Genomic DNA, 26,481 nt, shown 5'->3' with positions numbered 1-26,481 from the left:
CACACTCGCCCCTAGACCACTTCACTCTGCTTCCTGTTTACCCATTGCTTCTAATATCTTTCGGATAATGCAAACGTAACATATTAATCATGATAAATTCCGCATCATACTCGTGCTCAATGTTATCATAACATAGCTGTGTCTAGTAGAGAGATGATCAACACGTTCTTTTCAGAATCAGTGCTGTCAACGAATGCGTGTTCAAGGTCCACGGGTGTCTTGACGTACAACTCTAGAGTATACAACTAGAAGCACTATGCATGCGCCACGATCCGAGCGAGAAACGGCCAATAATGGAGGTTGATCGGTACAGGATACTGATGATGTTGCTGGTCCTCAGCCATGCGCAGAAGCCAGGGAAAAACAGTCGTGCGGGATGCATACACGCGGCTCAGAGAAGGCATGCGTACGATGATTTGCTGTGACCGTCCGATTTCCTCTCGGCAATTGGCCCCCATTTTCATTCTATCGTTCGGCGGAAAGCAGCGAGTGGGTGTGAAAAGGATGACGAACTGGCTGCGGGGAATGGGCGTGCCGACAATAGCGGTATCGGATCGGCGCTATTACCAGGATGCCGAGTCCAGCCACCTGTCGAGTCGTCGGCCCCTTTTTCATCAACGTGAGGCGGTGGCAGGAACCGCGGAGGCGTGCAAAGGTGACTGGCCAGAATACACGACGCCGTTGCGCTACGGAGAAGTATGTCAGACAAGGTCGGACAAGGCTGGACAAGGGTTTCGCAAGCTTAGACAAGCACACGCTCGATTCGGACGGTGCACGTTCACCATCGACTTGACGAGCGGGCTCCGGAGCACTGGTGGTGGTCATTCTGGAGGTCTTGGACCACCAGTTTCGTCGAGCTATTTCCGCTTAGACTGTTGGCGAGCACACACGGCTAACGTACGTGAAGCAGGGGTCACCCGTCAGCTGGCAGGGTAGACGCACCTCTCACCAACCCACGTGGGCCACTCGACGGCCGTCATAGGAAGATCGACAGCGTAGGCGAGAAGAGAGAACACTGAATGGATGGACGGATAGATGAATGAATGACTGGACGAATGACGGAATGAAGGCAGGATGGGGTTTTGGTGCGGCAAGCTTTTTTTTTTTTTGCCGCACTTGAACAGTGCGCCCTCACGCACGCTGCTGCCTGTGGCGGCCCAGTCTTCGAGGCACTGGCTCACGGACGACAAGACGAGACGAGACAAGTTGGTTCGCGTCTCTCGGAGGAGGGGTGTGCGAGTGCCTCTCGACGCATTCGAGCACATGCACTCGCACACCTATACCTACACCTAGTGTAGTAGGTGTACATGCCCATGTAGATGCACATGCATGCCTTCCTGGTCTCAGTGCGATCCATCGCCTCCGTGCACCCGGGGCCGAGGATAATGTGTGTGGCTGTGGGACAAGCCCATGTAGTGCGCAGAAGTTGAAAGAAGAACAGGATGGATCGTCTCATAGCAGCAAAGGGCAGGGCAGGCCCGAGGAGAGCACAGGAGAGCAGAGGTGAGGAGAGGTGAGCAGAGGAGAGCGAGCACAGAGCAGGGGCTTATAAGCTGGCCCCTGCCACCATCGTCGATCGAGATGAGGTGTCTCTGTTTCGTTTTATTCTTCAACGATCTATCCATATGCTCCATACGAGGCCGGACTCGGATTCACTCTCCCCGTCCACAGCTCGACTGTCAACCCAGCCAAGGCCAGGCAAGGCGAGAACGCGACCATGGCACTCGACCAGTACACGTACGTCTTCGTCATTGGCACGTTTTTTGCCATGCTTGACGCGTACAACAATGGCGCAAGTGAGTAGTGCTCTGCCTCTCCTTCCACATCCTCGTCCCGTTCGCGCATGTGTATAGGCATATACATGTGTGTTGCGTCTGTGGTTGCGTTGCTGCGTTCACAAACATGCATACATATACGATACATACATGTGCATATCCATATACATATACGTATCCGTCACATACACATACACATACACATACACATACACATACACATACACATACACATACACATACACATACACATACACATACACATACACATACACATACACATACACATACACATACACATACACATACACATACACATACACATGCACATACGCATACACATGCACATACGCATACACATGCACATACACTGCACATGCACATACACTGCACATGCACATACACACATACACATGCACATACACATGCCCCATAACATACCTAAACCCATCCCAATACATGTGCCCATACACACACTGGTATCGAGACCTATACACATTCATCCACCCGAGTTTGCATTTCTGCATGAAATGGAGACCACCTGTTCATCCCGGCATGATCAAATGGAATCCTTCTTGCTGACGACCTTGCTGCCGCAGACGATGTAGCCAACGCGTGGGCGACGAGCGTCTCGTCGAGATCCATCTCCTACAGGCAGGCCATGGTCTTCGGTACCATCTTCGAGATGCTCGGCGCCATCACCGTCGGCGCCCGCACGGCCGAGACGATCAAGAACGGCATCATCCCGAACTCGGCCTTTCGCGGTGACGCCGGCGTCCAGATGCTCGCCTTCACCTGCGCCCTCGCTGCCGCCTCGAGCTGGGTCATGTGGTGCACCCGTCACTCGGCTCACGTCTCCTCGACCTACTCCCTCATCTCGTCCGTCGCCGGCGTCGGCGTCGCCACCGTCGGCGTCTCGCAAGTCCAATGGGGTTGGAACGGCGGCAAGGGCCTCGGGGCCATCTTTGCCGGCCTCGGCATGGCACCCCTCATCTCCGCCGGCTTCGGCGCCACCGTCTTCATGCTCATCAAGGTCACCGTCCACATGCGCAAGAACCCCGTGCCGTGGGCCGTCTGGACCTCGCCCTTCTTCTTCCTCATCGCCGGTACCGTCTGCACCCTGTCCATCGTCTACAAGGGTTCGCCGAACCTCGGCCTCAACAAGAAGCCCAGCTGGTACATCGCCGCCGTCACCATGGGCACGGGTGGCGGTCTCGCCCTGCTCTCCGCCCTCTTCTTCGTCCCCTTCGTCCACGCCAAGGTGATCAAGAGAGACCCGACGGTGAAGTGGTGGATGTTCCTGCAGGGTCCTCTGCTCTTCAAGCGACCTGCCCCCGACCTGACCACGTCCGAGCGGGTCGTCATTCCCAACTATGCCGTCGTCCAGGAGAGCGACGCCGAGGATGAGCCATCCTACGCGAGCACGCCCGTGTCCCTCGGCAAGCCGCAGCCTCGCCACGCCGACGCGAAGACGGCGCCTGACCCGAGCGAGTCGCCTTTGCCCCTTCCGGAGCCGTTGGTGCACCGAACCGGCGAGAAGGATATCGTCTCGGCCGAATCGCAGGCCGCCACCTACAAAGAGCTCGTCGCCCGCGGCAGGAGTCACTTCCACGCGAGGCTGAGGGAGAAGCGAGGCCCCCTGGGCTGGGCCATGCGCACCCTGCACAACAACCCCCCGGGCGCCGGTGAAGCGTACGAGCTGCACAACATCAAGACGCTCCTCAAGCGCATCCCCGCCATGATCGTCTGCGGTGCTCTCTACGGTCTTCACTACGACATCCACGCTGCCCAGACGGGAATCGCCGGCACGCCCGAGGGTGACCGCATGGAGCGTGTCTACGCCGCCGCCGAAAAGTACCCCAACGAGGTCGAGCACACCTACTCCTTCGTCCAGATCATCACCGCATGCACCGCCTCATTTGCCCACGGCGCCAACGACATCGGCAACTCGGTCGGTCCTTGGGCCGTCATCTACTCCGCGTGGTCCACCGGCAGCGCCGCCGCCTCGAAATCCCCCGTGCCCATCTGGCAACTTGTCGTCCTCTCCGCCACCATCTCCCTCGGCCTCATCACCTACGGCTACAACATCATGAAAGGCAAGCTGTTTTGGACGCGAACGAGTGGACCAAAGTCGGAAATCATCGCTGACCTTTTGCTCTCTAGTCATGGGCAACAAGATCACCTACCACTCGCCCAGCCGAGGGAGTTCCATGGAGATGGGCGCCGCCATCACCGTATTGCTCTTCTCCCAGTTCTCTTTGCCCGTATCCACCTCCATGTGCATTACCGGCGCCACCGTCGGTGTCGGTTTGTGCAACGGTACTCTCAAGGCCGTCAACTTCCAAAGAGTTGCCTTGCTAGTGTTCTCCTGGATCATGACGATTCCCATCGCCGGCACCATCGCAGGCGTCTTGATGGGCCTCATACTGAACGCGCCGCACTTTTCATGAGAAGATCGAACAATCGGCCAAAGGACTGTTTTGGTCCACTGGAGTTTATATCTTGAACAGGGAAGCATACGAATGATGATCGGCAGTAAATATCTATAATATTCCTTCACCCTGACGCCCTGAAGCCATCGCACGCCGGCCCTAACGCAGCCCACTGCCGGCAGCATTGAAACTTTGTGACCTACGGTGTACTGCATATGAAAATCCGCTCCATCATATGTTGTCCGTTTTGTACCGGTATAAGCAAGTGTCGGCTCACTCGCGGCATAAAAAATGCATTGATGAACGAAGCCCAGTGGGGGGTAATAGTGATACTAATTCTCCCCCCACAACTCACTTACGTACTATATACTCACCATGTGTACAAGCAGATGAAAGTAACGATAGACACTTTCTACCACCTGTTGTGGATGATTCCACGAAACTGTATGGAGAAGGATGTACTAAAGATTATCCATTAGCAGTCATGCTTGTCCACATCTTTCCATCAATAATTCATACAGGATAATACCACGAAGTACATTATACCTCATCATACGACCGCACACGCATAATACATATTCCGAAATTTATCGTGCAGGTGCTGTGTTGTCGTTCAAAAACCGAGACTGCAGTAATACTGATTGCGAAGAACGTCCAAATTAACGTGTTTGAAAAAGAAAATGTAATTTATTTATTGCCTTTTTGGGCCTAACCCACCGATGACGGCTTCGCGTTCGTGACATGCATTGCTACTGTACTGTACGTACAGAGTAAGAACTGTACTCCGTACTCCGTACTTACTGTACAATAAGTACTTACTGTACGTACATGACCCATACTCACCTGTAAGTACTTACCGTACAATAAGTACTTACTGTACTTGCATACTTTCTCCAGCTAGCTCAATCGGTCGACCTGAAATAAGTGTTCAGTACTCTGTATTATTCACGCGTTGGGATTTGGCTGCTGAGCTCCGATTCCTTCTTTCTGCATCGCATCGCACCGCACCGCACCGCGCCGCACCGCCTTCCCCCTAGCTGTCCCGAGCTGCCTCCAACTACGCTGAGCATCCTCGGCTAGAAGCTGGGCTTGGTGGCCGCCTCCCGATGGCAAACAAGCCGTAACGACACCATGTTCTCCATAACGACGGCCCCCGCCAAGCAGCAGTCTGTTAGCGATACCATCACTATCTTAAGCGGTAGGCTCAGCTCTGCCACCCTCCTCGAGGATCGCCGGGCAGCCATTCAGGGTCTACGGAGCTTCTCCAAAGACTTCCCCGCTTCGGTCGCTTCAGGTGCCCTCCGAAGTCTCATCGGCTGCCTGGGAAAAGATGGCGAGGACCTCGACACGGTAAAGGTGGTCTTGGAGACCCTCCTTATGCTGTTCAACCCCAACGACGATAGCCCCGAAGCCTCGGACGAAATCGTGCTCTGGCTTGCAGACGAATTTACCCAGAGGCAGGAGAATATCACCTTGCTCCTCAACTTTCTCGAAAACGCCGACTTCTACGCCCGCCTCTACTCGCTGCAACTCCTCGCCGCCATCCTCGCCGCCCGTACGCAGCGGACGGAAGAATGTGTCTTCACGGCGCCTCATGGCATCTCTCGCCTAGTCGCAGTCCTGGGAGACGACCGAGAGGCGATCCGAAACGAGGCCATCGGCTTCCTCATCGCTCTCACACCCACCTCGACCGAGATTCAGAAGCTCGTGGCGTTTGAGAACGCGTTTGAGATGGTCTTTGCCATCATCGATGCCGATGGATCCCTGTCCGAGGGCGGCAGGACCGTCGAGGACTGCCTCATCTTCCTCGCCAATCTCCTTCGCAGCAATCCCTCCAACCAGGCCCTATTCCGAGAGACGGGTTTGATCAGCAAACTGAATACCCTCCTGAAAACCGGTCTTGTCACCCCACACCCAGATGGTGCTGATATCGCCGCATGGGCCCAGGTGCAGCGCAATCGAAACATTTATGCCTTTCTCGCCGTGATACGCCTCTTCCTACAAAGCGGCTCCGTTGGTGTGCTGCAGAATCAAACAGCTACCTGGAAGCACGGATTGTTGTACAGCGTTCTCCAACTAGGCTTCAGCGCTCATTTTGACAGCATTCCCATAAAAGCTGAGGTATGCATGTCCTGACACAAGTTTCCCGCGAGGTCCCAACATAACCATGCTAGTCAATAGGCCCTCCTGACCTGCGGCGACATGATTCGAAACGCCAGGGCCCTTCAAGAATCCTTTGCCCAGCTTACCGTTCCGACCCCCATCCACGAGGCGCTGGCCGCGACATCATCGGAGCAGCAACCAGCGCCCGAAACTACCTATGTGATTGACGGTCTCCTCGATCTGATTTTGAACACGCACGATCAACGAATGTTCGACCTGCGATTCGCTGCTTGCGAGTGTCTCAAGGCGTACCTATCAAACCACGCAGAAGTTAGACTTCACTTCCTCAGCCGAGCGATTGATGGCTACCAGGAAGGACCCCACGAGTCTGCCAACATTTTGAGCGTGCTTCTCAGGCCGACCAATGGAGTGGACGCTACTGATCCCTATCGACAGTGGTTTGCTGCTGTCATTGCCTTCCACTTGCTGCATGACAATATCCCAGCCAAGGCCAAGGTCCTGGCGGTGACCGAGGGAGATTCGGAACACGGTGAGGAGGTTGTGACCAGTATTCAAACCGTTACTGCACACCTGATATCGGGCATTAGCCGTGGAGATGATGCTCGCATGCTCGTCGGCCACTTGATGCTACTGCTCGGCTGGATGTTCGAAGACATGGATGCAGTCAACGATTTCTTGGCAGATGGTAGCAATGTCCAAAGCTTAATACAGGCGGTAATCCGGCCGTTCAACATGGAAGCCGAGCTGGTGCAGGGGTTGAGCGCCATGTTGCTTGGCGTCGCCTACGAATTCTCCACCAAAGATTCACCCATCCCGCGGACGACTCTACACTCCATTCTAACTTCGCGACTTGGTCGCGACAAATATTTAGACCGGCTGGCAAGCTTACGATGCCATCCGCTCATCCGAGACTTCGAGGTCTTGTCTCACAAGCAGGATGCCTCAAGTCCCGGCGGCTTGCCGAGGGTCTTCTTCGACGCCGCCTTTGTCGATTTCCTGAAGGACAACTACAACAGAATAGCACGCGCCATCGACAGATCTCCCGAGTTCGAGATTTCAGTCGTCGCCAACGGTGTGGAGAAGGGTATTTCGAGGGAACTCGTCGACTCGCTGCGCCAGCAAGTGGAGGAGAAGGAGCGCGCTTTGCAGGATGCTACTAGCAATGCGGTATCGTTGCAGAGTCTTCTGGAACAGAAGCAGGCGGAATCTTCTCGAGTGGCAGATGAGACCGCTCGTGATATGGCGCAGCATCGAAGCTCTCGTGAAGCACTTCAGAAGTCCCATGAGGCAGAGATGAGGTATCCATAGTCCCCGGCTGACCTTGACGTTGGCCTTTTCTATACGACCGTGCTAGTGGCTGACAGTGTTGCAGCACGCTTCGTGGCCAGATGGAAGTCATGAAGACTCAACAGGAAGCCCAGATCGCCTCGATACGAGCAGAAATGGCCGCGAAAGAGGCTGGGCATCAGAACCGCCTCGACCAAACTCGTGGAGCAGCTCAGCAAGAAGCGGAGCGCTTGCAGAGGCGCCTCGGGGCCGAGGCGGCTGATTTGCGAGCTACCATCAGTCGTCTTGAGGTAGATTTGGTCAAGGTATGTGGCAATGCATGGCTGTTGTTGTCCTGACACAAACTCAGGATGCTGGAGACCGACCAACCCAAGCTGATTACGAGTGTGATGTGTTGTGGATAGGTGAACAAGAGCAAAACGGATGACATGAATGCCTTGCGAGAAGAGAACGCCAAACTCCTTGCGGAGCAGGTGGCGCGAGGAGATGAGGCTGCAAAACTCGCTCGCCAGCTAGAATCGCAGATTGAACTGGCCGAGCGAAAAGTAGCGGAAATGGATGGCAAGCTCAAAGCGGTAAGCAGAGATTGTGACAGGAAAATAGAGCAAGGAGATGGCTAATACTGGTGTGGTCAGGCCCAATCATCGGCATCTGATGCCATCGAGTCGAAAGATACCACCCAGGGAGAACTCGATGACCTCTTGATAGTATTTGCCGACTTGGAGGAGAAAGTAGAGAGATACAGTGTGAGTCGACTAGCCGTCTGTTAGCGGGCACGCTTCATTGGTATTGCAAGCATGCTAATTGTAGGCCATGCTGGCTGAGGATAACAGGCCCGCCTTCGTGAACTTGGCGATCCTATGACGGATGGGGAAGATGAAGGCCCCGGTGACGAAGGCGACTGAACAGTGTCAATCACCGCAGCTGCTATACATCACGCCACGTTTGCACTGATACAGGCACTGCCGGCGCCAGAGGTCGCCCATTTCATCACACCATTGAAACCACTTAAAGATTCTACCAAGCACTCTTCGGGTTCATGCAGTAATTGTATAACGAGACAAGAACCAAAATTTATGAAAAAACATATATACATTACGAAGCATACAAGATTTCTCATACACCTCGTACGTAATGTTGCCTTGACCGAATTGCCACTTTATAATATTCGTATGCGCTGCTTGTAAAATAGTTCGACGTTTCTCTTACCGCGTTCCAGAGATGAATACCTCGACTATATAACAGAACCGGAGGAGTAAACCCATGAAATCTAGTGCAACAGTCACAGGACGATTTATCTACGTCTCGATGTAGAGTCACGAATCCATTGCAGGAAGCATAACCCCAGGCGGTTGGCTCGGACCATACCTGTCCTGATGTTCTTTTGTAAATCCCGTATTGCATTTGTTACTATATTGTACATTCAGTCATGCTCTCCATGACTGCTATTGATGTGTTTCCCTATAAGACGTTCACACAAGTTGGAATGCTTGCCTGTGGCAACAGCAATCAGTTCCGCTATCAGCCTGCTTACTTAGTCCTCTTGGCATCGAGCTCTGCCTCGTATTTGGCGACCAATTCTTTCCTAAGAATGACGTTAGCGATACAGTTGAGGCAGATGGATGCCGGAATTTTCCACCCGGGCATACTTACTGCAGGTGGGGAGGCGCTGGGGCATAGTGGCTAAATTCCATGTTGAATTCACCCTTTCCTTGTGTAGCTGCCCGCAACTGGGAGCTGAAGCCAAACATGGCATTCAAGCTGCAATCACAGATGAGGGTGAATTCCTCGCTTCCAATCTCCGTGTCGTGAATGGTTGCATTCCTCTTGTTCATGAGCATTAGGATGTTTCCTTGGAACTCGTTTGGTGCTGTAATGGTCGTCTTCATCAGGGGCTCCAGAACCTGACCTCCGGCATCGGGGAAGCTTTTGCGGAACGCCATCTGTGTAGCCAGATTGAAGGCATAATCGGAAGAATCTGTAACATGAGTGGCACCATCATTAACAATCATCTTCGCTCCGATGACTCGGTGTCCCAGCAGTGGTCCTTTTTCGCAGGCAAGATCAAATCCCTTGGCGCAGGCTGTCAGGAATTTATCGGGGATGTGTCCGCCGATGACTTGGCTTTCGTAGTGGTTCTCATCCGCCTCATCGTTGGGCTCAATCCAACCTGCAACGCGGGCAAAATCGCCAGGTCCGCCACTCTGCCTCTTCAGCAGATAGTCGAATTCGGCGCGACGGGAGATGGTCTCTCGATAGGCCACGCGAGGCTGTCCCGTGATGCATTCAGTCTTGTACTCTCGCCGCAAGCGTTCAACGTAGACCTCCAAATGCAGCTCTCCCATGCCAGAGATGATAGTTTCCTCGCTCTCCGTATCAACATGAACTCGAAAGGTGGGATCTTCTCGCTGAAATCGGTTCATGGCCTTGCTGAAACTGTCTGCATCGGCCGTTCGTTTCGGCTTGATCGACAGAGACATGACGGCATCAGGCACAAACATGGATGACATGGTATAAGGAAGTCCTCCATCGGTGAAGGTGTCGCCCGACGCACAGTCGACGCCGAAAACGGCGCAGATCTCGCCGGCGCCCACTTCGGAAACATCTTCCATTTCGTTCGAGTGCATGCGGACAATGCGCGGGATCCTGACTTTCTTGTCGGTTCTGGAGTTATACAGATATGTTCCCTTGGTGAGAGTTCCCTGGTAGACGCGAATGTATGTGAGTTGTCCGTAGTTGTTCTCTTCCAGCTTGAAGGCCAAGCCGACAAAGGGCAACGAGTTGTATGGCACAAGCTTGACCGATTTCTCGTCTCTAGCCTTGTCCAAAGCAGTATTCTCGATCTCTGCAGGATTCGGAAGATAGTCGCAAACAGCATCGAGCATCGGTTGAACAGCCTTGTCGGCAAGGGCAGACCCCATGAGAACGGGAGTAAAAGCACGAGCAATGGTAGCCCTGCGGATGGCACCCTTAATCTCCTCGTTGGTGGGTTCCTTCTCATCGAGATAGATTTCGGCAATGACATCGTCGACATCGGCGAGCTTTTCGATCAGCACTTGCCGTTTTTCCAACGCAAGCTCCTGAAGAGGTCCGGGAATCTGGTCGGTAGACCTGACCTTTGTACCTCGAGGTCCTTCAAAGTACAAGGCCTTCATTTCGATCAAGTCAACGACACCTTCAAACTCATCCTCAGCTCCAATGGGGATCTGAATCGCAGCGGCCGGCATCTTCAGCTTTGAGTTAATCTGCTCCACCGCCTTCCAAGGGTTGGCTCCCATGCGATCCATCTTGTTGATGAAGGAGATTCTTGGGACGTTGTAGCGTTTCATCTGACGGTCAACCGTTGTCGTTTGGGATTGGACACCACTGACGGCACAGAGAATCATGACGGCACCGTCCAAAACGCGCAGAGCGCGCTCGACTTCGATGGTAAAATCAATGTGACCAGGTGTGTCAATCAGGTTGAAGTGATACGTTTCCTCCTTGTCGTTCTCCGTCTTTTTCCAGTCGCAGAACGTGGCAGCCGATTGGATCGTGATACCCTTCTCCCGCTCAAGTTCCATCGAGTCCATCTTGGCGCCGACAGAATCCTTACCCCTTACTTCGTGGATCGCCTTGATTCTGCCCGTATAGAAGAGGACCCGCTCCGTCGCCGTAGTCTTGCCGCTGTCTATATGAGCCTGGAGTTTTCATGTCAGTGTGTTTTTGGGCGCACTCTCAGGGGTATGGAGTTATTGCGCACTGCAATACCAATATTCCGAACTCTGGACAGCCTCCGAGCCTCTTCTGGATCCATGTTGGCGGCGACATATTCAGGCGTTAAACTGGCAGTATCATCCTGAGCTTTCTTAAGTCTAAGAACACATGCTAGTTAGCACCCCCGGAATCAGACGTGCGGGATGGCCTGGGAGTGATTCTTACGCTTCTTGCGCAGCGCTTGCTGCAATTCTCGGCGACTGGCTAAATGAACGCACAATCTGGCAGCTTGGGAGTGGAATGGAACTCCTCAGATCCAGAGCCTTTGTGTTCAGCCTCTGGGCTTCGGAGACCAAACGGCAGTTGGCCCATCTCCAAGGCCGCAATGCATTCATGATGCAAGCTCTTTGTCGCAAGGATGCACCAACTCCGTGATTGTGGACAGCTTAGGTGGATAACTTTTTTTTGGAGGTTAAGCCGATGCTGTCGCGACATCACGTGCCTTCGCGACTACATCAACTAAATACGCTTCACCATGACGATACTGTTCTCGACACAAGATTGTGTGCTTCTCAAACTACTATTTGAATTTAGTCGCAAATCCTGACCATTCCACGCATATTCGACAGTTTAGGCAAAAGTAATGACACCAACGCAAGGCTTAGAAGGCAAACGTGTTTCTATGACATGTACTCCCACCATAACCGCGCACTTGAACAAGGAATACATTACATACTTGGACGCGATAATTTGTGAGCGAGCCAATTATCGCCAATAATCAAACGTGTCATTTGGCGATCAGCACAAGGAACAGAACGTGGAGGATTATAAAGGAGAAGTGCATTGGGGGGTATAGATACGCCCAGAAAGTTTTAAGACTTTTGCGCAAGGCTCCGTCCGCGCTGCTCACTGCGACCCCTGACGTCCTCTTTTTCCAACAGGTATTTTCATCTCTACCAGTCTGTATTGTACTTGCTTCTCGTGACCTGGCACTTGGGGCGGTACAAGCAAGCTCCAGACTGCAGTAAATGCCGCCTTGTGCAGTCGGTCATGACTACCAAGTGGCCACGTGAACACTCTCGACTTGCACGTTTCTCAACACTATCGATGCCCTCGCGACGTGTCTCCAGGCACGAGATGCTGACAGCAGACACAGCTTGTCACTCGAGAGAAGCATGGGCGTTGGCAGCGAGGACGCCGGGACCTCGACGCGCAGTTGTGTTGGCCAAATCCGTTTCAGCTTCTGTTAGTTGTAGCCTTAGCGAGCGACTGGCCGCATCTGCTCCGATGATACGGCGAGGCGACGCTGCCGTATGGCGTCGACCTCGTCGACGAAGGGGGCGATCGTCTTCTCCAGATCGACATTGGAGGAGGGTGTGGTAAAGGTAATGTGACCAATCTTGCGACCAGGCTTGGAGGCCTTGCCGTACAGGTGCAGGTATGTATCCGTGTTCTCCATATACTCCGTCTCCGTAAGCTTCACTAGCTTTGCGTGAGAGTCAGCCGCGGCGCCGCCCAGAATGTTGAGCATGATTGACTGAGATGCTCTTGGTGTAAGCTTCATGGTGTTGGGGATAGTGTCTAGGACGGCACGGAGCTGGGCCTTGTACTGCGACATGTACGGCACCGCTTCAATGGTGTAGTGGCCCGAGTTATGCGGCCGGGGAGCGACCTCGTTGACTGCAACGGTTCCTGGGTCCTGTCAGCGACACGAACCCGATCGAGGGCCTAGCAAAGTCCACCTACCGTCCTGCAGAAGAAACATTTCGACGGCAAAGACACCTCGTCCCCACAGCGACTTGATGGCTTCCTCCGCCAACTTCTGTGCCTTGGCACAGACAGAGGCGTCCACATTGCGAGGGGGCATGAAAACCATCTTGCAAACATCATCGACATGGGTAGTCTCTACCGTCGGGTATGAGTAGATTCCGGTACAGTTGCCTTCGTCATCCTCTGTCCGAATCACCATGACGGCCAGCTCCATGACAAAGGGAACCCATTTCTCGGCGTACAGCGGCAACTTGCCCAGGGCTTCAACGGCTGGTCCAAAGTCTTCCGGGCCTCTCACTTTGAAGTTGCCCCGGCCGTCGTAGGAACCCTTTCTTGCCTTGACCATGAAGGGAAAGCCGAGCTTCTCGGAAGCTTCCGTAAGCGAATCAACGAGGCGTTCGCCCCCGCTCAAGGCCATCTGCTCAGCAATGCGAACGTCTCTAGCCTTGAAATGCTCCTTCTGCTCCAGCTTATCCTGTACCAGTCGAAGGGTGCGCCATGAAGGGTGAACGGGCACCTTTCGCAACTCGCCAGAGGCGGTTCGGACACCCTTTGTTGCAATCTCCTCGAGCACCTCGGTATTGACATGCTCAATCTCGACGGTAAGGACATCGCAGCGGGCAGCCAGCTCTCTCACCTTGGCTGCATCTGTGAAGGAGCCGGATACGTGCCTTTCATTAGCATTGATCTGCTTGGCCGGACACCCCTCCTCATCAAGAACTGCAATTTCGTATCCCAAAGGACCGCCAGCTTCGCAGAGCATGCGGCCGAGCTGGCCTCCGCCGAGCAAGCCAATGACGGGGGTTTTCCCCATTGCAGTCCTTTCCCACTGCGGTCCAAACCTTTGAATGAGGTTGAACGTGTATGAGAGGAAAGGGAGACAAGTACGTACTGTAGTATTCAGTATGATGCTGACTACAGTACGGAGTACGGAGTGCAACATCGACAATCACTATAACCCCTCGTTCCAATGCGACAACTGAGTGGCCCCCCAAAAAATGCAACGGCAGTCACATGATAATGCACCTGACCCATGGGAATCTACTGTGATATACGGAGTACTTACGGAGTAAGTACTTAGGTTAGGTTACTTTCAAAGTTACTACTGTACGTAAGTACATAGTACAGTCCAAATACTTACAGTACAAGTACTTGTGTTCAAGTGCGGAATATTATTACTCCGTTACAGCATGTGGCCAAGAAGGCTTGTACTTAGTACAGTCCAACTGAGTACTTAAGCACATTTGCTTTCAAGCATGCTCTCATCCACCCGGCTCATGTTTCTTAGTAATAATACATAAGTAGCTGCACCAGAAAACTGTCCGCAGGATGGTCAAACACGCATCTGAGCATAAGGTATGACGCTGCAAGAGAACTAAATAAAACGTGGCAACTATTACGGAGTACATGAAATGCAATGCTATGTACTCATGTTGCCGCATGACGATCGTTGACGCCGATTGTCGAAGCCATAATTACGTGATGGTATTGCGTCTTGGAAAATGTACAAGTGCAGTAAGTACTTAAGTATGAGCCATACCTAACCCTTGGCTCGGAACCTGCTGGAACCACATTCGTCACCCCGCTATTGACAGGTTGCGCCACAGCATTGCCAGTGGCTCAACTCCCACTTCTGTCACGAACCATTAATCAATATGTCAGGCATCCACTCGTTGTTACTTCGGGCGTCAAGGTTCACACCAGCTGCTGTAATTTCCAACTCGCATTAATAATGCATAACCTGTACTGCGCTGTGCATGGCGCTGCAAAGAATCGAGTTTCATCAGATGCCGCAGCTGAGACGTGAGCTCCGTGGAAAGTCAGTTGCACAGTTGAGTCCATGTACAATAATCATAATGTACGAGTCGAGCAGAAAGTTACAAGCCTTCGTGGGTTGAATATTGGTTGTCAGACCACCAGCTTGACATCACATACTGTATTTGGTGCCAAGTTTTTTTATGTTGAATCAGAAAATTTCGCAGAAACCCCCTCGGGCGCTTGCTCCGTGCTCGCAGCATGCTCGCAGCATGTATCGTCGGGAAACGTGTCTTTTCTGACTGGAACCATTTCGTACATACATGTACAGTACATGCACTCCGTACAGTACTTACTTGCTTACAACAACCAGCGTCGCCGCACTCTGTGCCACTCAATGCTGTTCTGGGCACGTCAATGGAACCCGATTTGTCAGACGGCGCGGCTGCCCCGTAACGGGTTTGCGTCACAAAATTGTGTACTTACATGTAAGTACAGTACTTATGTGAGAGAAGGTACCTGCCAGCCCCACAGTAACAGGGCACGTTCCTAGGTACTAGGTACTAGCTCAAGCATTATTACTCCCTACCTGTCAACCGGTCCAGAAATGCGTCCGTAGTGCCACCTGCTGGTGCCGCAGGGGTAAGCACACGAGTAGGATGGATGGTACCTGGAGAAAAGGGGACACTTGTTCAATTGAACAGCCTGCCTAAGCTATGTGCGTGAGAGGTCCCGCCTTTACTAGGACGCTGCTCCCTATACAACCAAGCGAACCCCCCCAGGATTCCTTCTTCGTCTTCACCAGCCTCTTCCCTCTTGCATCGCGTCCCCTTCCTTGACAGTTTACAAAAGCTGCAAGGCCACAGTCTCCTCGTTTTTGTTTGATTCAACAGACCAAACAGAGCATCACCATGCAGCAGAAGCGTCTTGCCGCTGGCCTCGTGGCCGCGTTCGCTGCCGTCGCCACGGCCACCGAGTCGGACGTTGCCTCTCTCACCAAGGAAACATTCAAGGACTTCATCAAGTCCAACGACCTCGTCCTAGCAGAGTGTGAGTGTATTCTGCTTCCTTTACGTGGAAGACGCCGCTGAAAATAGATGCCTAGTCTTCGCTCCCTGGTGCGGTCACTGCAAGGCGCTCGCCCCCGAGTACGAGGAGGCTGCCACCTCGCTCAAGGCGAAGAACATCAGGCTTTGCAAGATCGATTGCACCGAGGAAGCCGATCTCTGCCAGGAGTACGACGTCGAGGGCTACCCTACTCTCAAGGTCTTCCGTGGCGAGGACAACGTCGCACCCTACAATGGCCAGCGCAAGGCTGCTGCGTAAGTTAACACGCCACCTTGATCCCAAAGCTCCATGCCGCTTGGTTTTGTACTGACGAATTGTCGTTGCAGCATCACCTCCTACATGGTGAAGCAGTCCCTACCAGCCGTTTCCCTCCTGTCCAAGGACATGCTTGAGGACTTCAAGAAGGCCGACAGCGTGGTTCTCATCGCCTACATTGCCGCGGATGACAAGGCTTCCAACGAGACGTTCTCCGCCGTTGCCGAGTCTCTTCGCGACGATTACCTCTTTGGCGGCATCAACGATGCTGCCATCGCTGAAGCCGAGGGCGTCAAGTTCCCCTCCATTGTCCTCTACAAGTCCTTCGACGAGGGACGCAACGAGTTCAAGACCAAGTTCGACGTCGAGGCCATCAAGAAGTTCGCCAAGACGGCCGCCACCCCTCTGGTCGGCGAGGTTGGACCCGACACCTACTCTGCTTACATGTCCTCTGAGCTTCCTCTGGCCTACATCTTCGCCGAGACGGAGGAGGAGCGTGCGAGCCTGAGCAAGGCTCTCAAGCCCGTCGCCGAGAAGTTCAAGGGCAAGATCAACTTTGCCACCATCGATGCCAAGCAGTTCGGAGCTCATACTGCCAACCTGAACCTCAAGTCCGACAAGTTCCCCGCTTTCGCCATCCAGGACACGGTCAACAAGCACAAGTACCCCTTCGACCAGGAGAAGGAGATCAACGAGGAGAACATCTCCGAGTTTGTGACGCAATTCTCCACCGGCAAGATTGAACCTAGCATCAAGTCTGAGCCCATCCCCGAGACCCAGGAGGGCCCTGTCACCGTCGTCGTTGCCAAGAACTACGACGACATCGTCCTGGACGACACCAAGGATGTCCTGGTCGAGTTCTACGCTCCCTGGTGCGGTCACTGCAAGGCCCTGGCCCCCAAGTACGACGAGCTGGCCACTCTCTACGCCGACAGCAAGTTCAAGGACAAGGTCGTCATCGCCAAGGTCGATGCCACCCTCAACGACGTGCCCGATGACATTGGTGGCTTCCCCACCATCAAGCTCTTCCCGGCCGGCGGCAAGAAGGACCCCATCACCTACAGTGGTGCCCGAACTGTCGAGGACCTCATCCAGTTCGTCAAGGAGAACGGCAAGTACAAGGCTGCCGTCTCTGTCAAGGAGGATGGCACCGACGAGTCCGCTCCCGCTGCCACGAAGAAGGCGAAGACTGCGGAGAAGGAGAAGGACGAGGACGAGGACGAGCTGGAGGACCACGACGAACTGTAAAATTGTACCGACCATGTACCAATGCCGAGGAGAAAATGTTCATTTGCGGACTCGACGGCTCGCATCTACGGTTGATTACTGCATGTGTTTTTTTGCTGCTGTGATGTCGACTCGTTATTTATTGAATCGTCTTCCACCATGGGCAGCGTTTCGAGATGTGATGGTGAAGAGCATTAGAGGTTGGCGTTCCTTTCAACGCGTGTAGGGATGTAGACTACATATGTGCATGTCTACGGTTACAGAGACGGAGAGACGACAGCGCCATGGCCGACGCAGAATGCGGACAACACGCACCAAGCACACCGCCGGCCTCATCGAGATTCCGGCGGCGCGACAGTGACATGTCCGGCCTGCCGCGCGTCCTCGGGTATTAATCCTGTCGGCCTCCTTGCTATTTTTTCCCCTGCGCCTTTTCCTCGAGATTCCTGACATAATTGCTGAGGCGGGTAACCGAAGCTTGCAGCGTCTAGCATCGTTGTTAGCATCAACCCGAGCCGCGGTTTTCTCGCCCCGGCGAGCTTGCAGAGAACTTGTGGAAGTTTACGAGGCAGACGGCATCCAAGGTGGAATTCATGCACGGTGATGCTCGTGGCATTCGGGGAACGTACGTAGATGTCCTCGGTCAAAAGGTCGTTGGATGCCTTGTACTCCTGGAGTAGATAATTGTAGACGGCGCCGCCGGACAAGACGCAACCGAACAGAAAGCCAAAAGCGCTGGAATCAGGTCACGTCAGCAATCCCACGAGGCGGTTCTGCACCACTGTTGCAAGGTGACCTACCCTCCCCGGAATGCCCCCATCGGCTTCCGTGCGGGCAGAGGCGCAACATCGGCCATTCGCCGCGCAGATGACGAGAATGGTCGCGCAGCCAACAAGCGGCCGGTGCGAGCGGAGAGGATTTTCGCAGCTCCAGTCATGATGGATGGCTGGCTCAGCTGGCAGTCGTGTTGGAGAGTCTGAGAGAGCCTGAGGCAAGCTGAGGTAAAGTGAGGGAGAGGGGATGGATAGGAGTGGCGAGGTCACGTTTAGCTCGGGAACAGAGGTGTCGTGCTGTAGGCTGTCAGTCAGTACAGTGGTAGGTAAGTTAGCACATAGGTACTGTAGGTACCTACAGGCTACAGTCCCAGTACACGAGTAATGGTCTCAACAGGTAATACAGTAAGTACTAGGTACTGAGAGTTAGCACATAGGTATTGTAGGTACCTACTTACAGGCTACAGTCCCAGTACACGAGTAATGGTCTCAACAGGTAACACAGTAAGTACTAGGTACTGAGTACCTCGGACTTCTGAACGGTTTACAGTACTCTAGACATGAATTCAAAGCTCCCTGCTGGTTGGGCTCTCGGGCCCGTGGGTTTTTCCGAAGCAAGTGCCCATGGCACGTACAGGTACTAAGTAAGCAAGCTCCGTACAGTACAGTAAGTACTCTATCACTTGTACTCGGTACTCCATGTTACCAACCACCATTATTGAACCTGGTAGCATGAGGCTCACTAGCCGTCCGACTCGTCACGCTCCCCCGCAGCACTCGTTCCTTGCAAGTTGAGCAGCGACGACAACACGGCAATGAGCAAATTTGGTGTCGTCGAGCTTGCCGGCACCAGGACGACGGCCGCGCCAGGATGGGCCTACGTGCCAAATACGGTTCCTGGCCCGGCTTCGGCTGTGACCCAGTCGTCGAACCGCAAACGAGCGCGGAATGCGCCTGGGGGGAACCTCAGCATGGGCGACCTCTCGGTCAGACAGGAAGCCAAGATACGCAAGGAAGTTGAGGCCTTGGAGCGCGACGGCGCAAAGGACAATTCGATACCGCTCCCAGTAAAAGGCGGGAGAGGTCGGTGAACAGGCTTGAGAGTCTCGGTGGGAATCGAAACTGACCCCTTCCCTCGTAGCGAACGTCAAGTACACGCCGAACGTGCGCAAGATCATGCAGTCACAAAAGACATTTGCGAACCACGTCGACGATTTTCTCGCTCTGCAAGCCCTCGCAGAATCCAATCCGGGCGCGCCCGGCAGCATCTCCAAGCCGGGAGGAGCCAGCTCTAGCATCGGCAAGCGCCCGCCCCCAGGCAAGAAGGACACTCCGCAGCCAACGCCCAAGGACGAAGATCTGTCGACGATCGAAGTCGACACTCTGCCTCCTGCGCTGCCTGCACCCTGCATGCCCCAAGCTGTCGCTCATCCTGGTGACAACGACCCGCTTCTGATGTCACGCGTGCCGGAGATGCCTTCGGACGCCGAGCTGCGAAAACTACTGGCCCATCCGCCACTGACCTGTCTTGAGAACCAGGGCGTATGGGACCAAACGTACCCGACGAGGGTGTTTTGCCAGGTGTGCGGGTATTGGGGGCGAGTGCGCTGCATGAAATGCGGCACGAGGGTTTGCGCCTTGGACTGCCTCGACGCCCACAAAGAGGAGTGCGTGACGAGGTACGGGATGTGAGCAATTCTTTCGGCTTGGCATGCGAGAGAATGCATGAGATTTCAGGGATATTTGGAGGCCTGCCATGGTTTGGGTCGGATAGATGGCGTTATGATGATACCCATTTTTGCAATCTCGAGAGTTGGGCAGGTGTTTTGGGAAATTGGGCCCGTTGCATTAACAAAGCGAATTCCTTCTACTGCCGCTCAATCAACATTTATTCAGAATTTATATCCGATGCATCTGGTCAGTGACTTGTGCAGTTTCTTGACACTGATGCCTTCCGAATTGACGAAATGCCACGTAAAGTAACCGACCTACAGGTGCTCCGATCGGCATCCTCAATGCAAACGTTACCTCGCAAAAATTCATAACCCCGATAGGAGTTGACTTGTTCCCACGGAAGGTCCTTTGATCGTTTAAGTGCATGCACTCAAGTCTTTGTTTGACTCATCGAGCATGGAATTTGTTGTATCACATTCTTACTGATGTGATTGTGTGATGGATGGAGACGGTTGATTTGTGGGAGGAACCCGAGGATCTGCCGCGCGGCAGATGCCCCCCCACCTTGGGTGCCCCTCCACCGTCCATCATTCTCGACGATCTTAGGCACCGAAGATCAAGCTTCCAGTTTTCTTCACAGCACTGCCAACGCAGCGAAGATTCGCCACCATGTCATCCGAGAAAGCCGAGGTCCCCAAACCGGCGGAGGCCCAGGACCTTCCCATCCGACCTGCGAAGCAGCCCAAACCGAAGGCTGCCAAAGTGAGCAAGAACGCGGGGCTCGAGGTTGGTATCCCCGACGTCAACACAATCACCGTCCGCCCCTGTGTGACATTGTTGCTGACGGGATCGAGGCATCGTAGCTTCCGTCGCTTCCCGAGTTTATTCAGCATCGGCTAGATCTATTCGACAAGATCAAGGCTCGACAAGACGCCGAGATTGCTGGTGTGTTTCGTGCCCCGAGCAAGCCGATGCCCAATCGATTGTGCAGTCGACTGACTCATGGGCCTATACAGCGAAGCCTCGTGTGGAAATCACCATTTCCCTCCCGAACGGCAAAGAAGAGAAGGGCACGTCATGGGAGACGACACCGGTGTCCATCGCCAAGGGCATCTCCAAGTCCCTGCTCGAGCGCACCGTCATCTCGAGGGTCGACGGCGAGCTCTGGGATCTCACCCGACCACTGGAGAAGAGTTGCAAGCTAGAGCTGATCGATTTCGAAGACATTGAGGGTACGAGATTCCTGCCATGCAACTCTGCCACCGGGAGGGCTCGGGCTGACGACAAGCAGGAAAGAAGGTGTTCTGGCATTCGTCAGCTCACATTCTCGGAGAGGCTTGCGAGCGACGATTCGGCTGCTTTCTCTGCAATGGTCCCCCGACGGAGGATCCGCCAGGTTTCTACTATGACATGGCAAACATGAATGGGTAAGCACGGCATGATGTGAGACCGACCGTTCATTGCAGTGAGCTGATGGTCGGCGGTAGCGCTGCTGTCGATGACGATGACAAGAAGGCCCTCGACACCCTGTCGGCCTCCATCATCAAGGAGAGACAGCCTTTTGAGCGTCTGGAGATGACCAAGGATGAGCTCCTCGAGATGTTCCGATACAGCAAGTACAAAGAGTATTTCATTCAGCAGCGCGTCCCGGATGGCACGAAGAGCACCGTATACCGATGCGGCCCTCTCATTGATCTCTGCCGCGGACCGCACGTGCCTCACACCGGAAACATCAAGGCCTTTTCTGTTCTGAGAGTAGGCAATCACCTCTCGTGCTCCCATCCCCGTTTGGTTTCGGGCCTGACGGAAAAGTAGAACTCGGCTGCCTACTGGCTCGGCGACAGCAAAAACGAGTCCGTTCAGCGAATTGCTGGCATCTCATTTCCCGACAAGAAGCAGCTTGAGGAATATAAAGTCTTCCTCGCCGAGGCGGCCAAGCGCAACCACCGCAAGATTGGCTTGGACCAGAAGCTCTTCTTCTGGGATGAGATGTCTCCCGGTTCGACATTCTGGCTGCCTCATGGCACGCGCATCTACAACTCCCTGATGGAGCTGATGAAGGCCGAATACCACAAGCGTGGCTTCGTCGAGGTCATGTCCCCCAACATGTACAAGGCGGATCTGTGGAAGGTCTCTGGTCACTGGAACCACTACGAGGAGAACATGTTCACCTTTGAGGTGGAGAAGGAGAAGTTTGGCCTGAAGCCGATGAACTGTCCGGGCCACTGCAAGATCTTCGCCCACTCGGACGTCACCTACAAGGATCTCCCCTGGCGAATGGCCGATTTCGGCGTCCTGCACCGCAACGAGTTCTCGGGAGCTCTCACGGGCCTTACCCGCGTGCGCCGATTCCAGCAGGACGACGCCCACATCTTCTGCACCATCGGCCAGGTACGTGCTCCTCGACGGGGAAAGCCATCCGACGGTGGTTGGCGTTGCTGACAGGCGGCAGATCCGGCAAGAAATCGAAGCTTGCTTCGACTTCCTGTACGCCATCTACGGCCTGTTTGGCTTCCAGTTCAAGCTCAAGCTGTCGACGCGCCCGGAGAAGTACATTGGCGACATCGCCCTCTGGGACATGGCCGAGTCGAAGCTCACGGATGCGCTGGATGCCTTCACGAAGAAGATTGACGCCAAGTGGGAGCTCAACGCGGGCGACGGCGCCTTTTACGGTCCCAAGATCGACATCACGGTGTACGACGCCCTGAAGCGCGACCACCAGTGCGGCACGATCCAGCTCGACTTCAACCTTCCTCACCGGTTCAAGCTGCGCTACGTGGCGGCCAAGGACGACAGCGGCGCCGCCACGACGAACGACGACGCCGACCTGCCCGTGGGCTACGCCAGGCCGGTCATGATTCACCGCGCGGTGCTGGGCAGCTTCGAGAGGATGATTGGCATCCTCACGGAGCACTTTGCCGGCAAGTGGCCCTTCTGGCTCAGCCCCCGCCAAGTTCTCGTCGTGCCCGTGATGCCCGGCGTCAACGGCTACGCGCAAGAGGTGGCCAAGATGTTCGAGGAGAAGGGCATCTTTGCGGACGCGGACCTCAGCAGCAACACGTTCCAGAAGAAGATTCGCACGGGACAGCTCGAGCAGTACAACTTCATCTTCGGTACGTCTTCCTTTCCTCGGTGCCCGGTCGTGATGTGATGCGACGTTGCCTGCTGACGCGCATCCACAGTTGTTGGTGCCCAGGAGGCCGAGTCGCGCACCGTCAACATTCGGAACCGTGACGACCAGAGCACGCAGAGCAAGGGTGATCTGATTCCCGTGCAGGAGGCGTTGGATCATCTGATCAGGCTCAAGACGGAGAGGAGACTGGAGAACAAGTTCTAGGCGACGGAGCAAGTAGAGCACGAGGGAATGGACGCATCCGATGGCCATGCAAAACTGTGGACCGAGGCAACGGCTGGGCTGGGCGGGGACGGGACGGGACGGGACGGGACGGGTCCACATTGGGAGTTGGGAGGGTTAGAGAGCAGTCCAGTCCTCAAGAAGCTTTGGCGAATATGAAGTTGTTTGTCCGCACGACAACCCTTCCATACGAAACGAGAGACGAGATGAAGGGACCAGAAGGGAAGGAGAACATGGGCATCGATGCAGAATGCGACCAAGCGATCTATGAGTGATAGCACAAGCTTCGTGAGTGAGTGAACGAGCGATGGTGGTGGGACGTGGATAGGAAAATCGAAGATGCAACGGAGCACCGACTCCGGCCAAGGGAGTGCTCTTGGTGGGATCCGCGCAGCTGTGCTCCGTACGGAGAACTGTGCAGATGGCTCGCACGGCACCCCGTCGTTCAGCACATGAGCGACGACAGTCGGGTCCGGTGTAGCATACGCGACCTTCCTTTTTCGGCGGGGGATACAGCTCCCTGGTATGATGCATCACATCTGCGGTGGGATGTGAGACGAAAGGGGGGCTCCTCTGTTCGACTCATGACAACAGCTCGGCGGCGGCGGCGGCGGTGGTGGTACGATGATGGCGATGATGGTACGATGAAGATGTACAGAAAGTGCTGTGAGGATGGATGATGGATTTTGCGCAGTGCCGAGTGCCGAGAGGTATGGAGAGGCGCGAAGAGGCGCGGAGAGACGCGGAGAGGCATGGAGAGGCGTGGATAGGGTTGGGCGGAAGAGGAGCCGGTTTCTCACGAGGCTGAGATGTATTATACGAGTAGTCATAAGGGGAGCGCATGAGTTTGTCGGATTTTGTCAGATTTCAGGATTTGACATGGGCTTGCGGCCCTGCTGGTCGCTGGACGGAGCGAATGGAATATGGCATGCTAGCAATCGGATTCATGGAAGGACCAGAGCACCTCGGAGGCCTCGAGGCTGGGTTCTCTACATGCGTGCAGGCTAGGATGCGATCTTCGGACGCATGCGCGTGTGGAGTATTAGGCAGCGGAACAAGACGACGGAAGTCGGCGAGTGAAGAGACCGATATCTGCAAAGATAAGAGTCGGGAATCGACATGGACGTACCGTAGACGCAAACGCAGATACAGACGGAACCGCCAAGACAGGAACGTTACGACGAGGTTGCAGCCGAGGCCCGCTTCTCGTTCGGACCCCGGACAGGGAGCACGGCCACACGCAGGACCGCGACGCCATGCTGGCTCGTAGGTGGACGCGAGTTCAATGGTAATATGGCCCAGGGAACACTTTAACGTCGTGCAGTGCCGATGGCGACCTGAAGGCGGTCTGCTTGCTGGCCGGAGGTTCTGGAGAACCATGGGGGGCGGGGATGGGGCAGGTCATTTATCAAGTCATCCCTTCATGGTCAGTTATCATAAAAACCAGCACGGAGCGAGAGGCGCTGTGAGGTCGGGCAGGCATGCACTAGGTTGAGATGAGATGCGAGTCTGTCGAAGCCGGGGGTTTGACTTTGAAACGTGGCCCAGGAACAATTATTGCTCCTGTTCCTATTGTTCCTGGCATGGTGGCTGCTCCGTACGCAGCCGCCAGGTGGCGGAAGTGAGAGAAGCAAGCGGTGCTGTTTCTCGAGCGCGAGAACGCATGTTCCGTTTGGCCATTATTGCTCCTGTTGCTATTGTTCCCGACATGGCGGCTGCTCCGTACGCAGTCGCCAGGTGGCGGAAGTGAGAGAGGCAAGCGCGAGAACGCATGTTCCGTTTCGTCCGCTCTCGTACTCAAACGAAATTATGCTTAGGGACCTGTGCATGATGCTTGGCTGTGTCCGTCTCGGGAGCGGGCACGCCAACGCCAACGAGAGCGAGCATCTCTCGACCCACGGGCAGCAGGCATCGGGCTGCTGCTCGGGGATTGCACTCCGACCCAAGTAGGTAATTAGGAGCAATACTGGCAATGCGCTCGGTGCACTCGGTAGGGTCAGAGGAGGACGAGCATCAACGGCGCGAGCTGGCCTGGCGGGACGAGGCGGAACCGAGGGGAACGAGGCCGGGCAGGGTGCGCGCCGCAGGCTGCAGGTGCAGGGTTCAAGGAGCAGGGGCCACGGACTAGGAGGATGGACCGCGGGAGCTTCTTGGCAACATCCGGTCGTAAGAAGGGGAGGAGAGCAAGGAAAGGTTCTCGGGAGGAAGTATCCATGAATCATGTGTGGCCATGGGAGAGGCGGCTGGCCGAAGACTCGTCCCCGTCACGACGCGAGTCCCGTCCCGTCCGAGATTAGAGGTAACGGCCGAGCCCGATGTTGATTATATACTCACCACTGGAGCTCACGAGGGCATCGGCGACGGCGGTGCAGGTTGGGTGATCCGTGTGGAGAGGGTCGACATGGCGGTGACTGTCGAGGGGGGCGGACGGAGGGGCTGGATGGATGGATGGATGGATGGTTGATCAGAGGCATCATGAAGGAGGCACATGCATGACATGTAAGAAGCACGGAGTATTATTTGGGCACCGAGCTTGGATGCACAGAGGTGCTTGATGCTGGTAATACTGGCTGCTTCGGAATGTGGGCGGCAACTGCTCTGTCGAATCGGATATGCAGACCGTGCCTGCCCAATGGGCAAATGACCACAGGTATCGGCACATAACAGACATGTACTAGCTCAAGTACTTGGTACATGCACTTGCGACCTACGGTACCGGCATACAAGTACATACATACAGTAACTTGTTCTGTTCTCCTTGTACCTACCTGCTCGCGTGTCCACGCATCGGCGCAAGTCAAGTTGCGTCTTCCGTCCTTGTCGTGTTCGAGTGCGGGCAGCCTACGTGCCCCTACCGATCATGGATGGCAGTGCATCGCAGTACCATGACAGTAATCGCTCCTACGAGGAGCTCACGGCGCGGCGCGAAAGGTTGGCACGGCGGCTCGTCGTCCACAGCGGACTTCCCCCGTCCTGTTAGTGCTGTAGCCTGTAACGCGCCACTAATACAGTGACTTGACAAAAGTGACGGTTCAGCTTTGGTGGCGCTACTCGTGCAAGCTGACTCGACATTTTTGCCACCCCACTGAACAAGCTACTTACCTAGTACCTAGTACGTTCAAACGGTGCAGACGCATGGTGTGCATGTACAAGTATTACTTGCAGCTTGCACTCCATGCACTTGCTCCGTACAGTACTCCGTAATACTCCGTAATACTCCGTAATACCCCCTGCAGCAGGCCGAGTCGAGCCAAGCGAACATCAAGCACCTAAGTATTGCATGTAGTATT

The 26,481-nt window shown here is 54.6% G+C and overlaps 8 protein-coding genes across 8 annotated transcripts; 5 read left to right on the top strand and 3 right to left on the bottom strand.

The window, feature by feature from the left end:
• Window positions 1-1,717: 1,717 nt before the first annotated feature.
• DCS_08010 (putative sodium phosphate protein) lies at window positions 1,718-4,225 on the top strand (the record flags this gene model as incomplete). The annotated part of the gene is made up of 3 exons (XM_040805292.1): window positions 1,718-1,796; window positions 2,375-3,895; window positions 3,939-4,225. 3 exons carry the CDS (start codon window positions 1,718-1,720, stop codon window positions 4,223-4,225), a joined length of 1,887 nt encoding a protein of 628 aa, XP_040655396.1.
• A 1,113-nt stretch (window positions 4,226-5,338) lies between these two features.
• DCS_08009 (Vesicle tethering p115-lik protein) lies at window positions 5,339-8,523 on the top strand (the record flags this gene model as incomplete). Its single annotated transcript, XM_040805291.1, has 6 exons — window positions 5,339-6,328; window positions 6,389-7,629; window positions 7,704-7,923; window positions 8,023-8,193; window positions 8,254-8,364; window positions 8,452-8,523. The coding sequence occupies 6 exons, from the start codon at window positions 5,339-5,341 to the stop codon at window positions 8,521-8,523; spliced, it is 2,805 nt and encodes a 934-aa protein (XP_040655395.1).
• Window positions 8,524-9,148: 625 nt separating this feature from the next.
• DCS_08008 (uncharacterized protein) lies at window positions 9,149-11,709 on the bottom strand (the record flags this gene model as incomplete). The annotated part of the gene is made up of 4 exons (XM_040805290.1): window positions 9,149-9,203; window positions 9,272-11,298; window positions 11,361-11,472; window positions 11,540-11,709. 4 exons carry the CDS (start codon window positions 11,707-11,709, stop codon window positions 9,149-9,151), a joined length of 2,364 nt encoding a protein of 787 aa, XP_040655394.1.
• Window positions 11,710-12,572: 863 nt separating this feature from the next.
• On the bottom strand, window positions 12,573-13,898 carry DCS_08007 (uncharacterized protein; the record flags this gene model as incomplete). The annotated part of the gene is made up of 2 exons (XM_040805289.1): window positions 12,573-13,006; window positions 13,061-13,898. The coding sequence occupies 2 exons, from the start codon at window positions 13,896-13,898 to the stop codon at window positions 12,573-12,575; spliced, it is 1,272 nt and encodes a 423-aa protein (XP_040655393.1).
• Window positions 13,899-15,750: 1,852 nt separating this feature from the next.
• DCS_08006 (protein disulfide isomerase) lies at window positions 15,751-17,410 on the top strand (the record flags this gene model as incomplete). The annotated part of the gene is made up of 3 exons (XM_040805288.1): window positions 15,751-15,889; window positions 15,945-16,161; window positions 16,234-17,410. 3 exons carry the CDS (start codon window positions 15,751-15,753, stop codon window positions 17,408-17,410), a joined length of 1,533 nt encoding a protein of 510 aa, XP_040655392.1.
• A 391-nt stretch (window positions 17,411-17,801) lies between these two features.
• On the bottom strand, window positions 17,802-18,326 carry DCS_08005 (uncharacterized protein; the record flags this gene model as incomplete). Its single annotated transcript, XM_040805287.1, has 3 exons — window positions 17,802-17,876; window positions 18,019-18,124; window positions 18,190-18,326. The coding sequence occupies 3 exons, from the start codon at window positions 18,324-18,326 to the stop codon at window positions 17,802-17,804; spliced, it is 318 nt and encodes a 105-aa protein (XP_040655391.1).
• A 396-nt stretch (window positions 18,327-18,722) lies between these two features.
• On the top strand, window positions 18,723-19,854 carry DCS_08004 (uncharacterized protein; the record flags this gene model as incomplete). The annotated part of the gene is made up of 3 exons (XM_040805286.1): window positions 18,723-18,761; window positions 18,909-19,245; window positions 19,304-19,854. 3 exons carry the CDS (start codon window positions 18,723-18,725, stop codon window positions 19,852-19,854), a joined length of 927 nt encoding a protein of 308 aa, XP_040655390.1.
• Window positions 19,855-20,505: 651 nt separating this feature from the next.
• On the top strand, window positions 20,506-23,173 carry DCS_08003 (threonine-tRNA ligase; the record flags this gene model as incomplete). Its single annotated transcript, XM_040805285.1, has 8 exons — window positions 20,506-20,622; window positions 20,700-20,781; window positions 20,853-21,068; window positions 21,128-21,263; window positions 21,324-21,591; window positions 21,652-22,227; window positions 22,289-22,949; window positions 23,019-23,173. 8 exons carry the CDS (start codon window positions 20,506-20,508, stop codon window positions 23,171-23,173), a joined length of 2,211 nt encoding a protein of 736 aa, XP_040655389.1.
• Between the last annotated feature and the right edge of the window lie 3,308 nt (window positions 23,174-26,481).

This window comes from Drechmeria coniospora, chromosome 03 (genome assembly GCF_001625195.1).
Source record: "Drechmeria coniospora strain ARSEF 6962 chromosome 03, whole genome shotgun sequence".
Lineage (NCBI taxonomy): Eukaryota > Fungi > Ascomycota > Sordariomycetes > Hypocreales > Ophiocordycipitaceae > Drechmeria > Drechmeria coniospora.
Note: the sequence above shows the minus strand (reverse complement) of the source record. Positions and strands in the feature narration are given on the sequence as shown.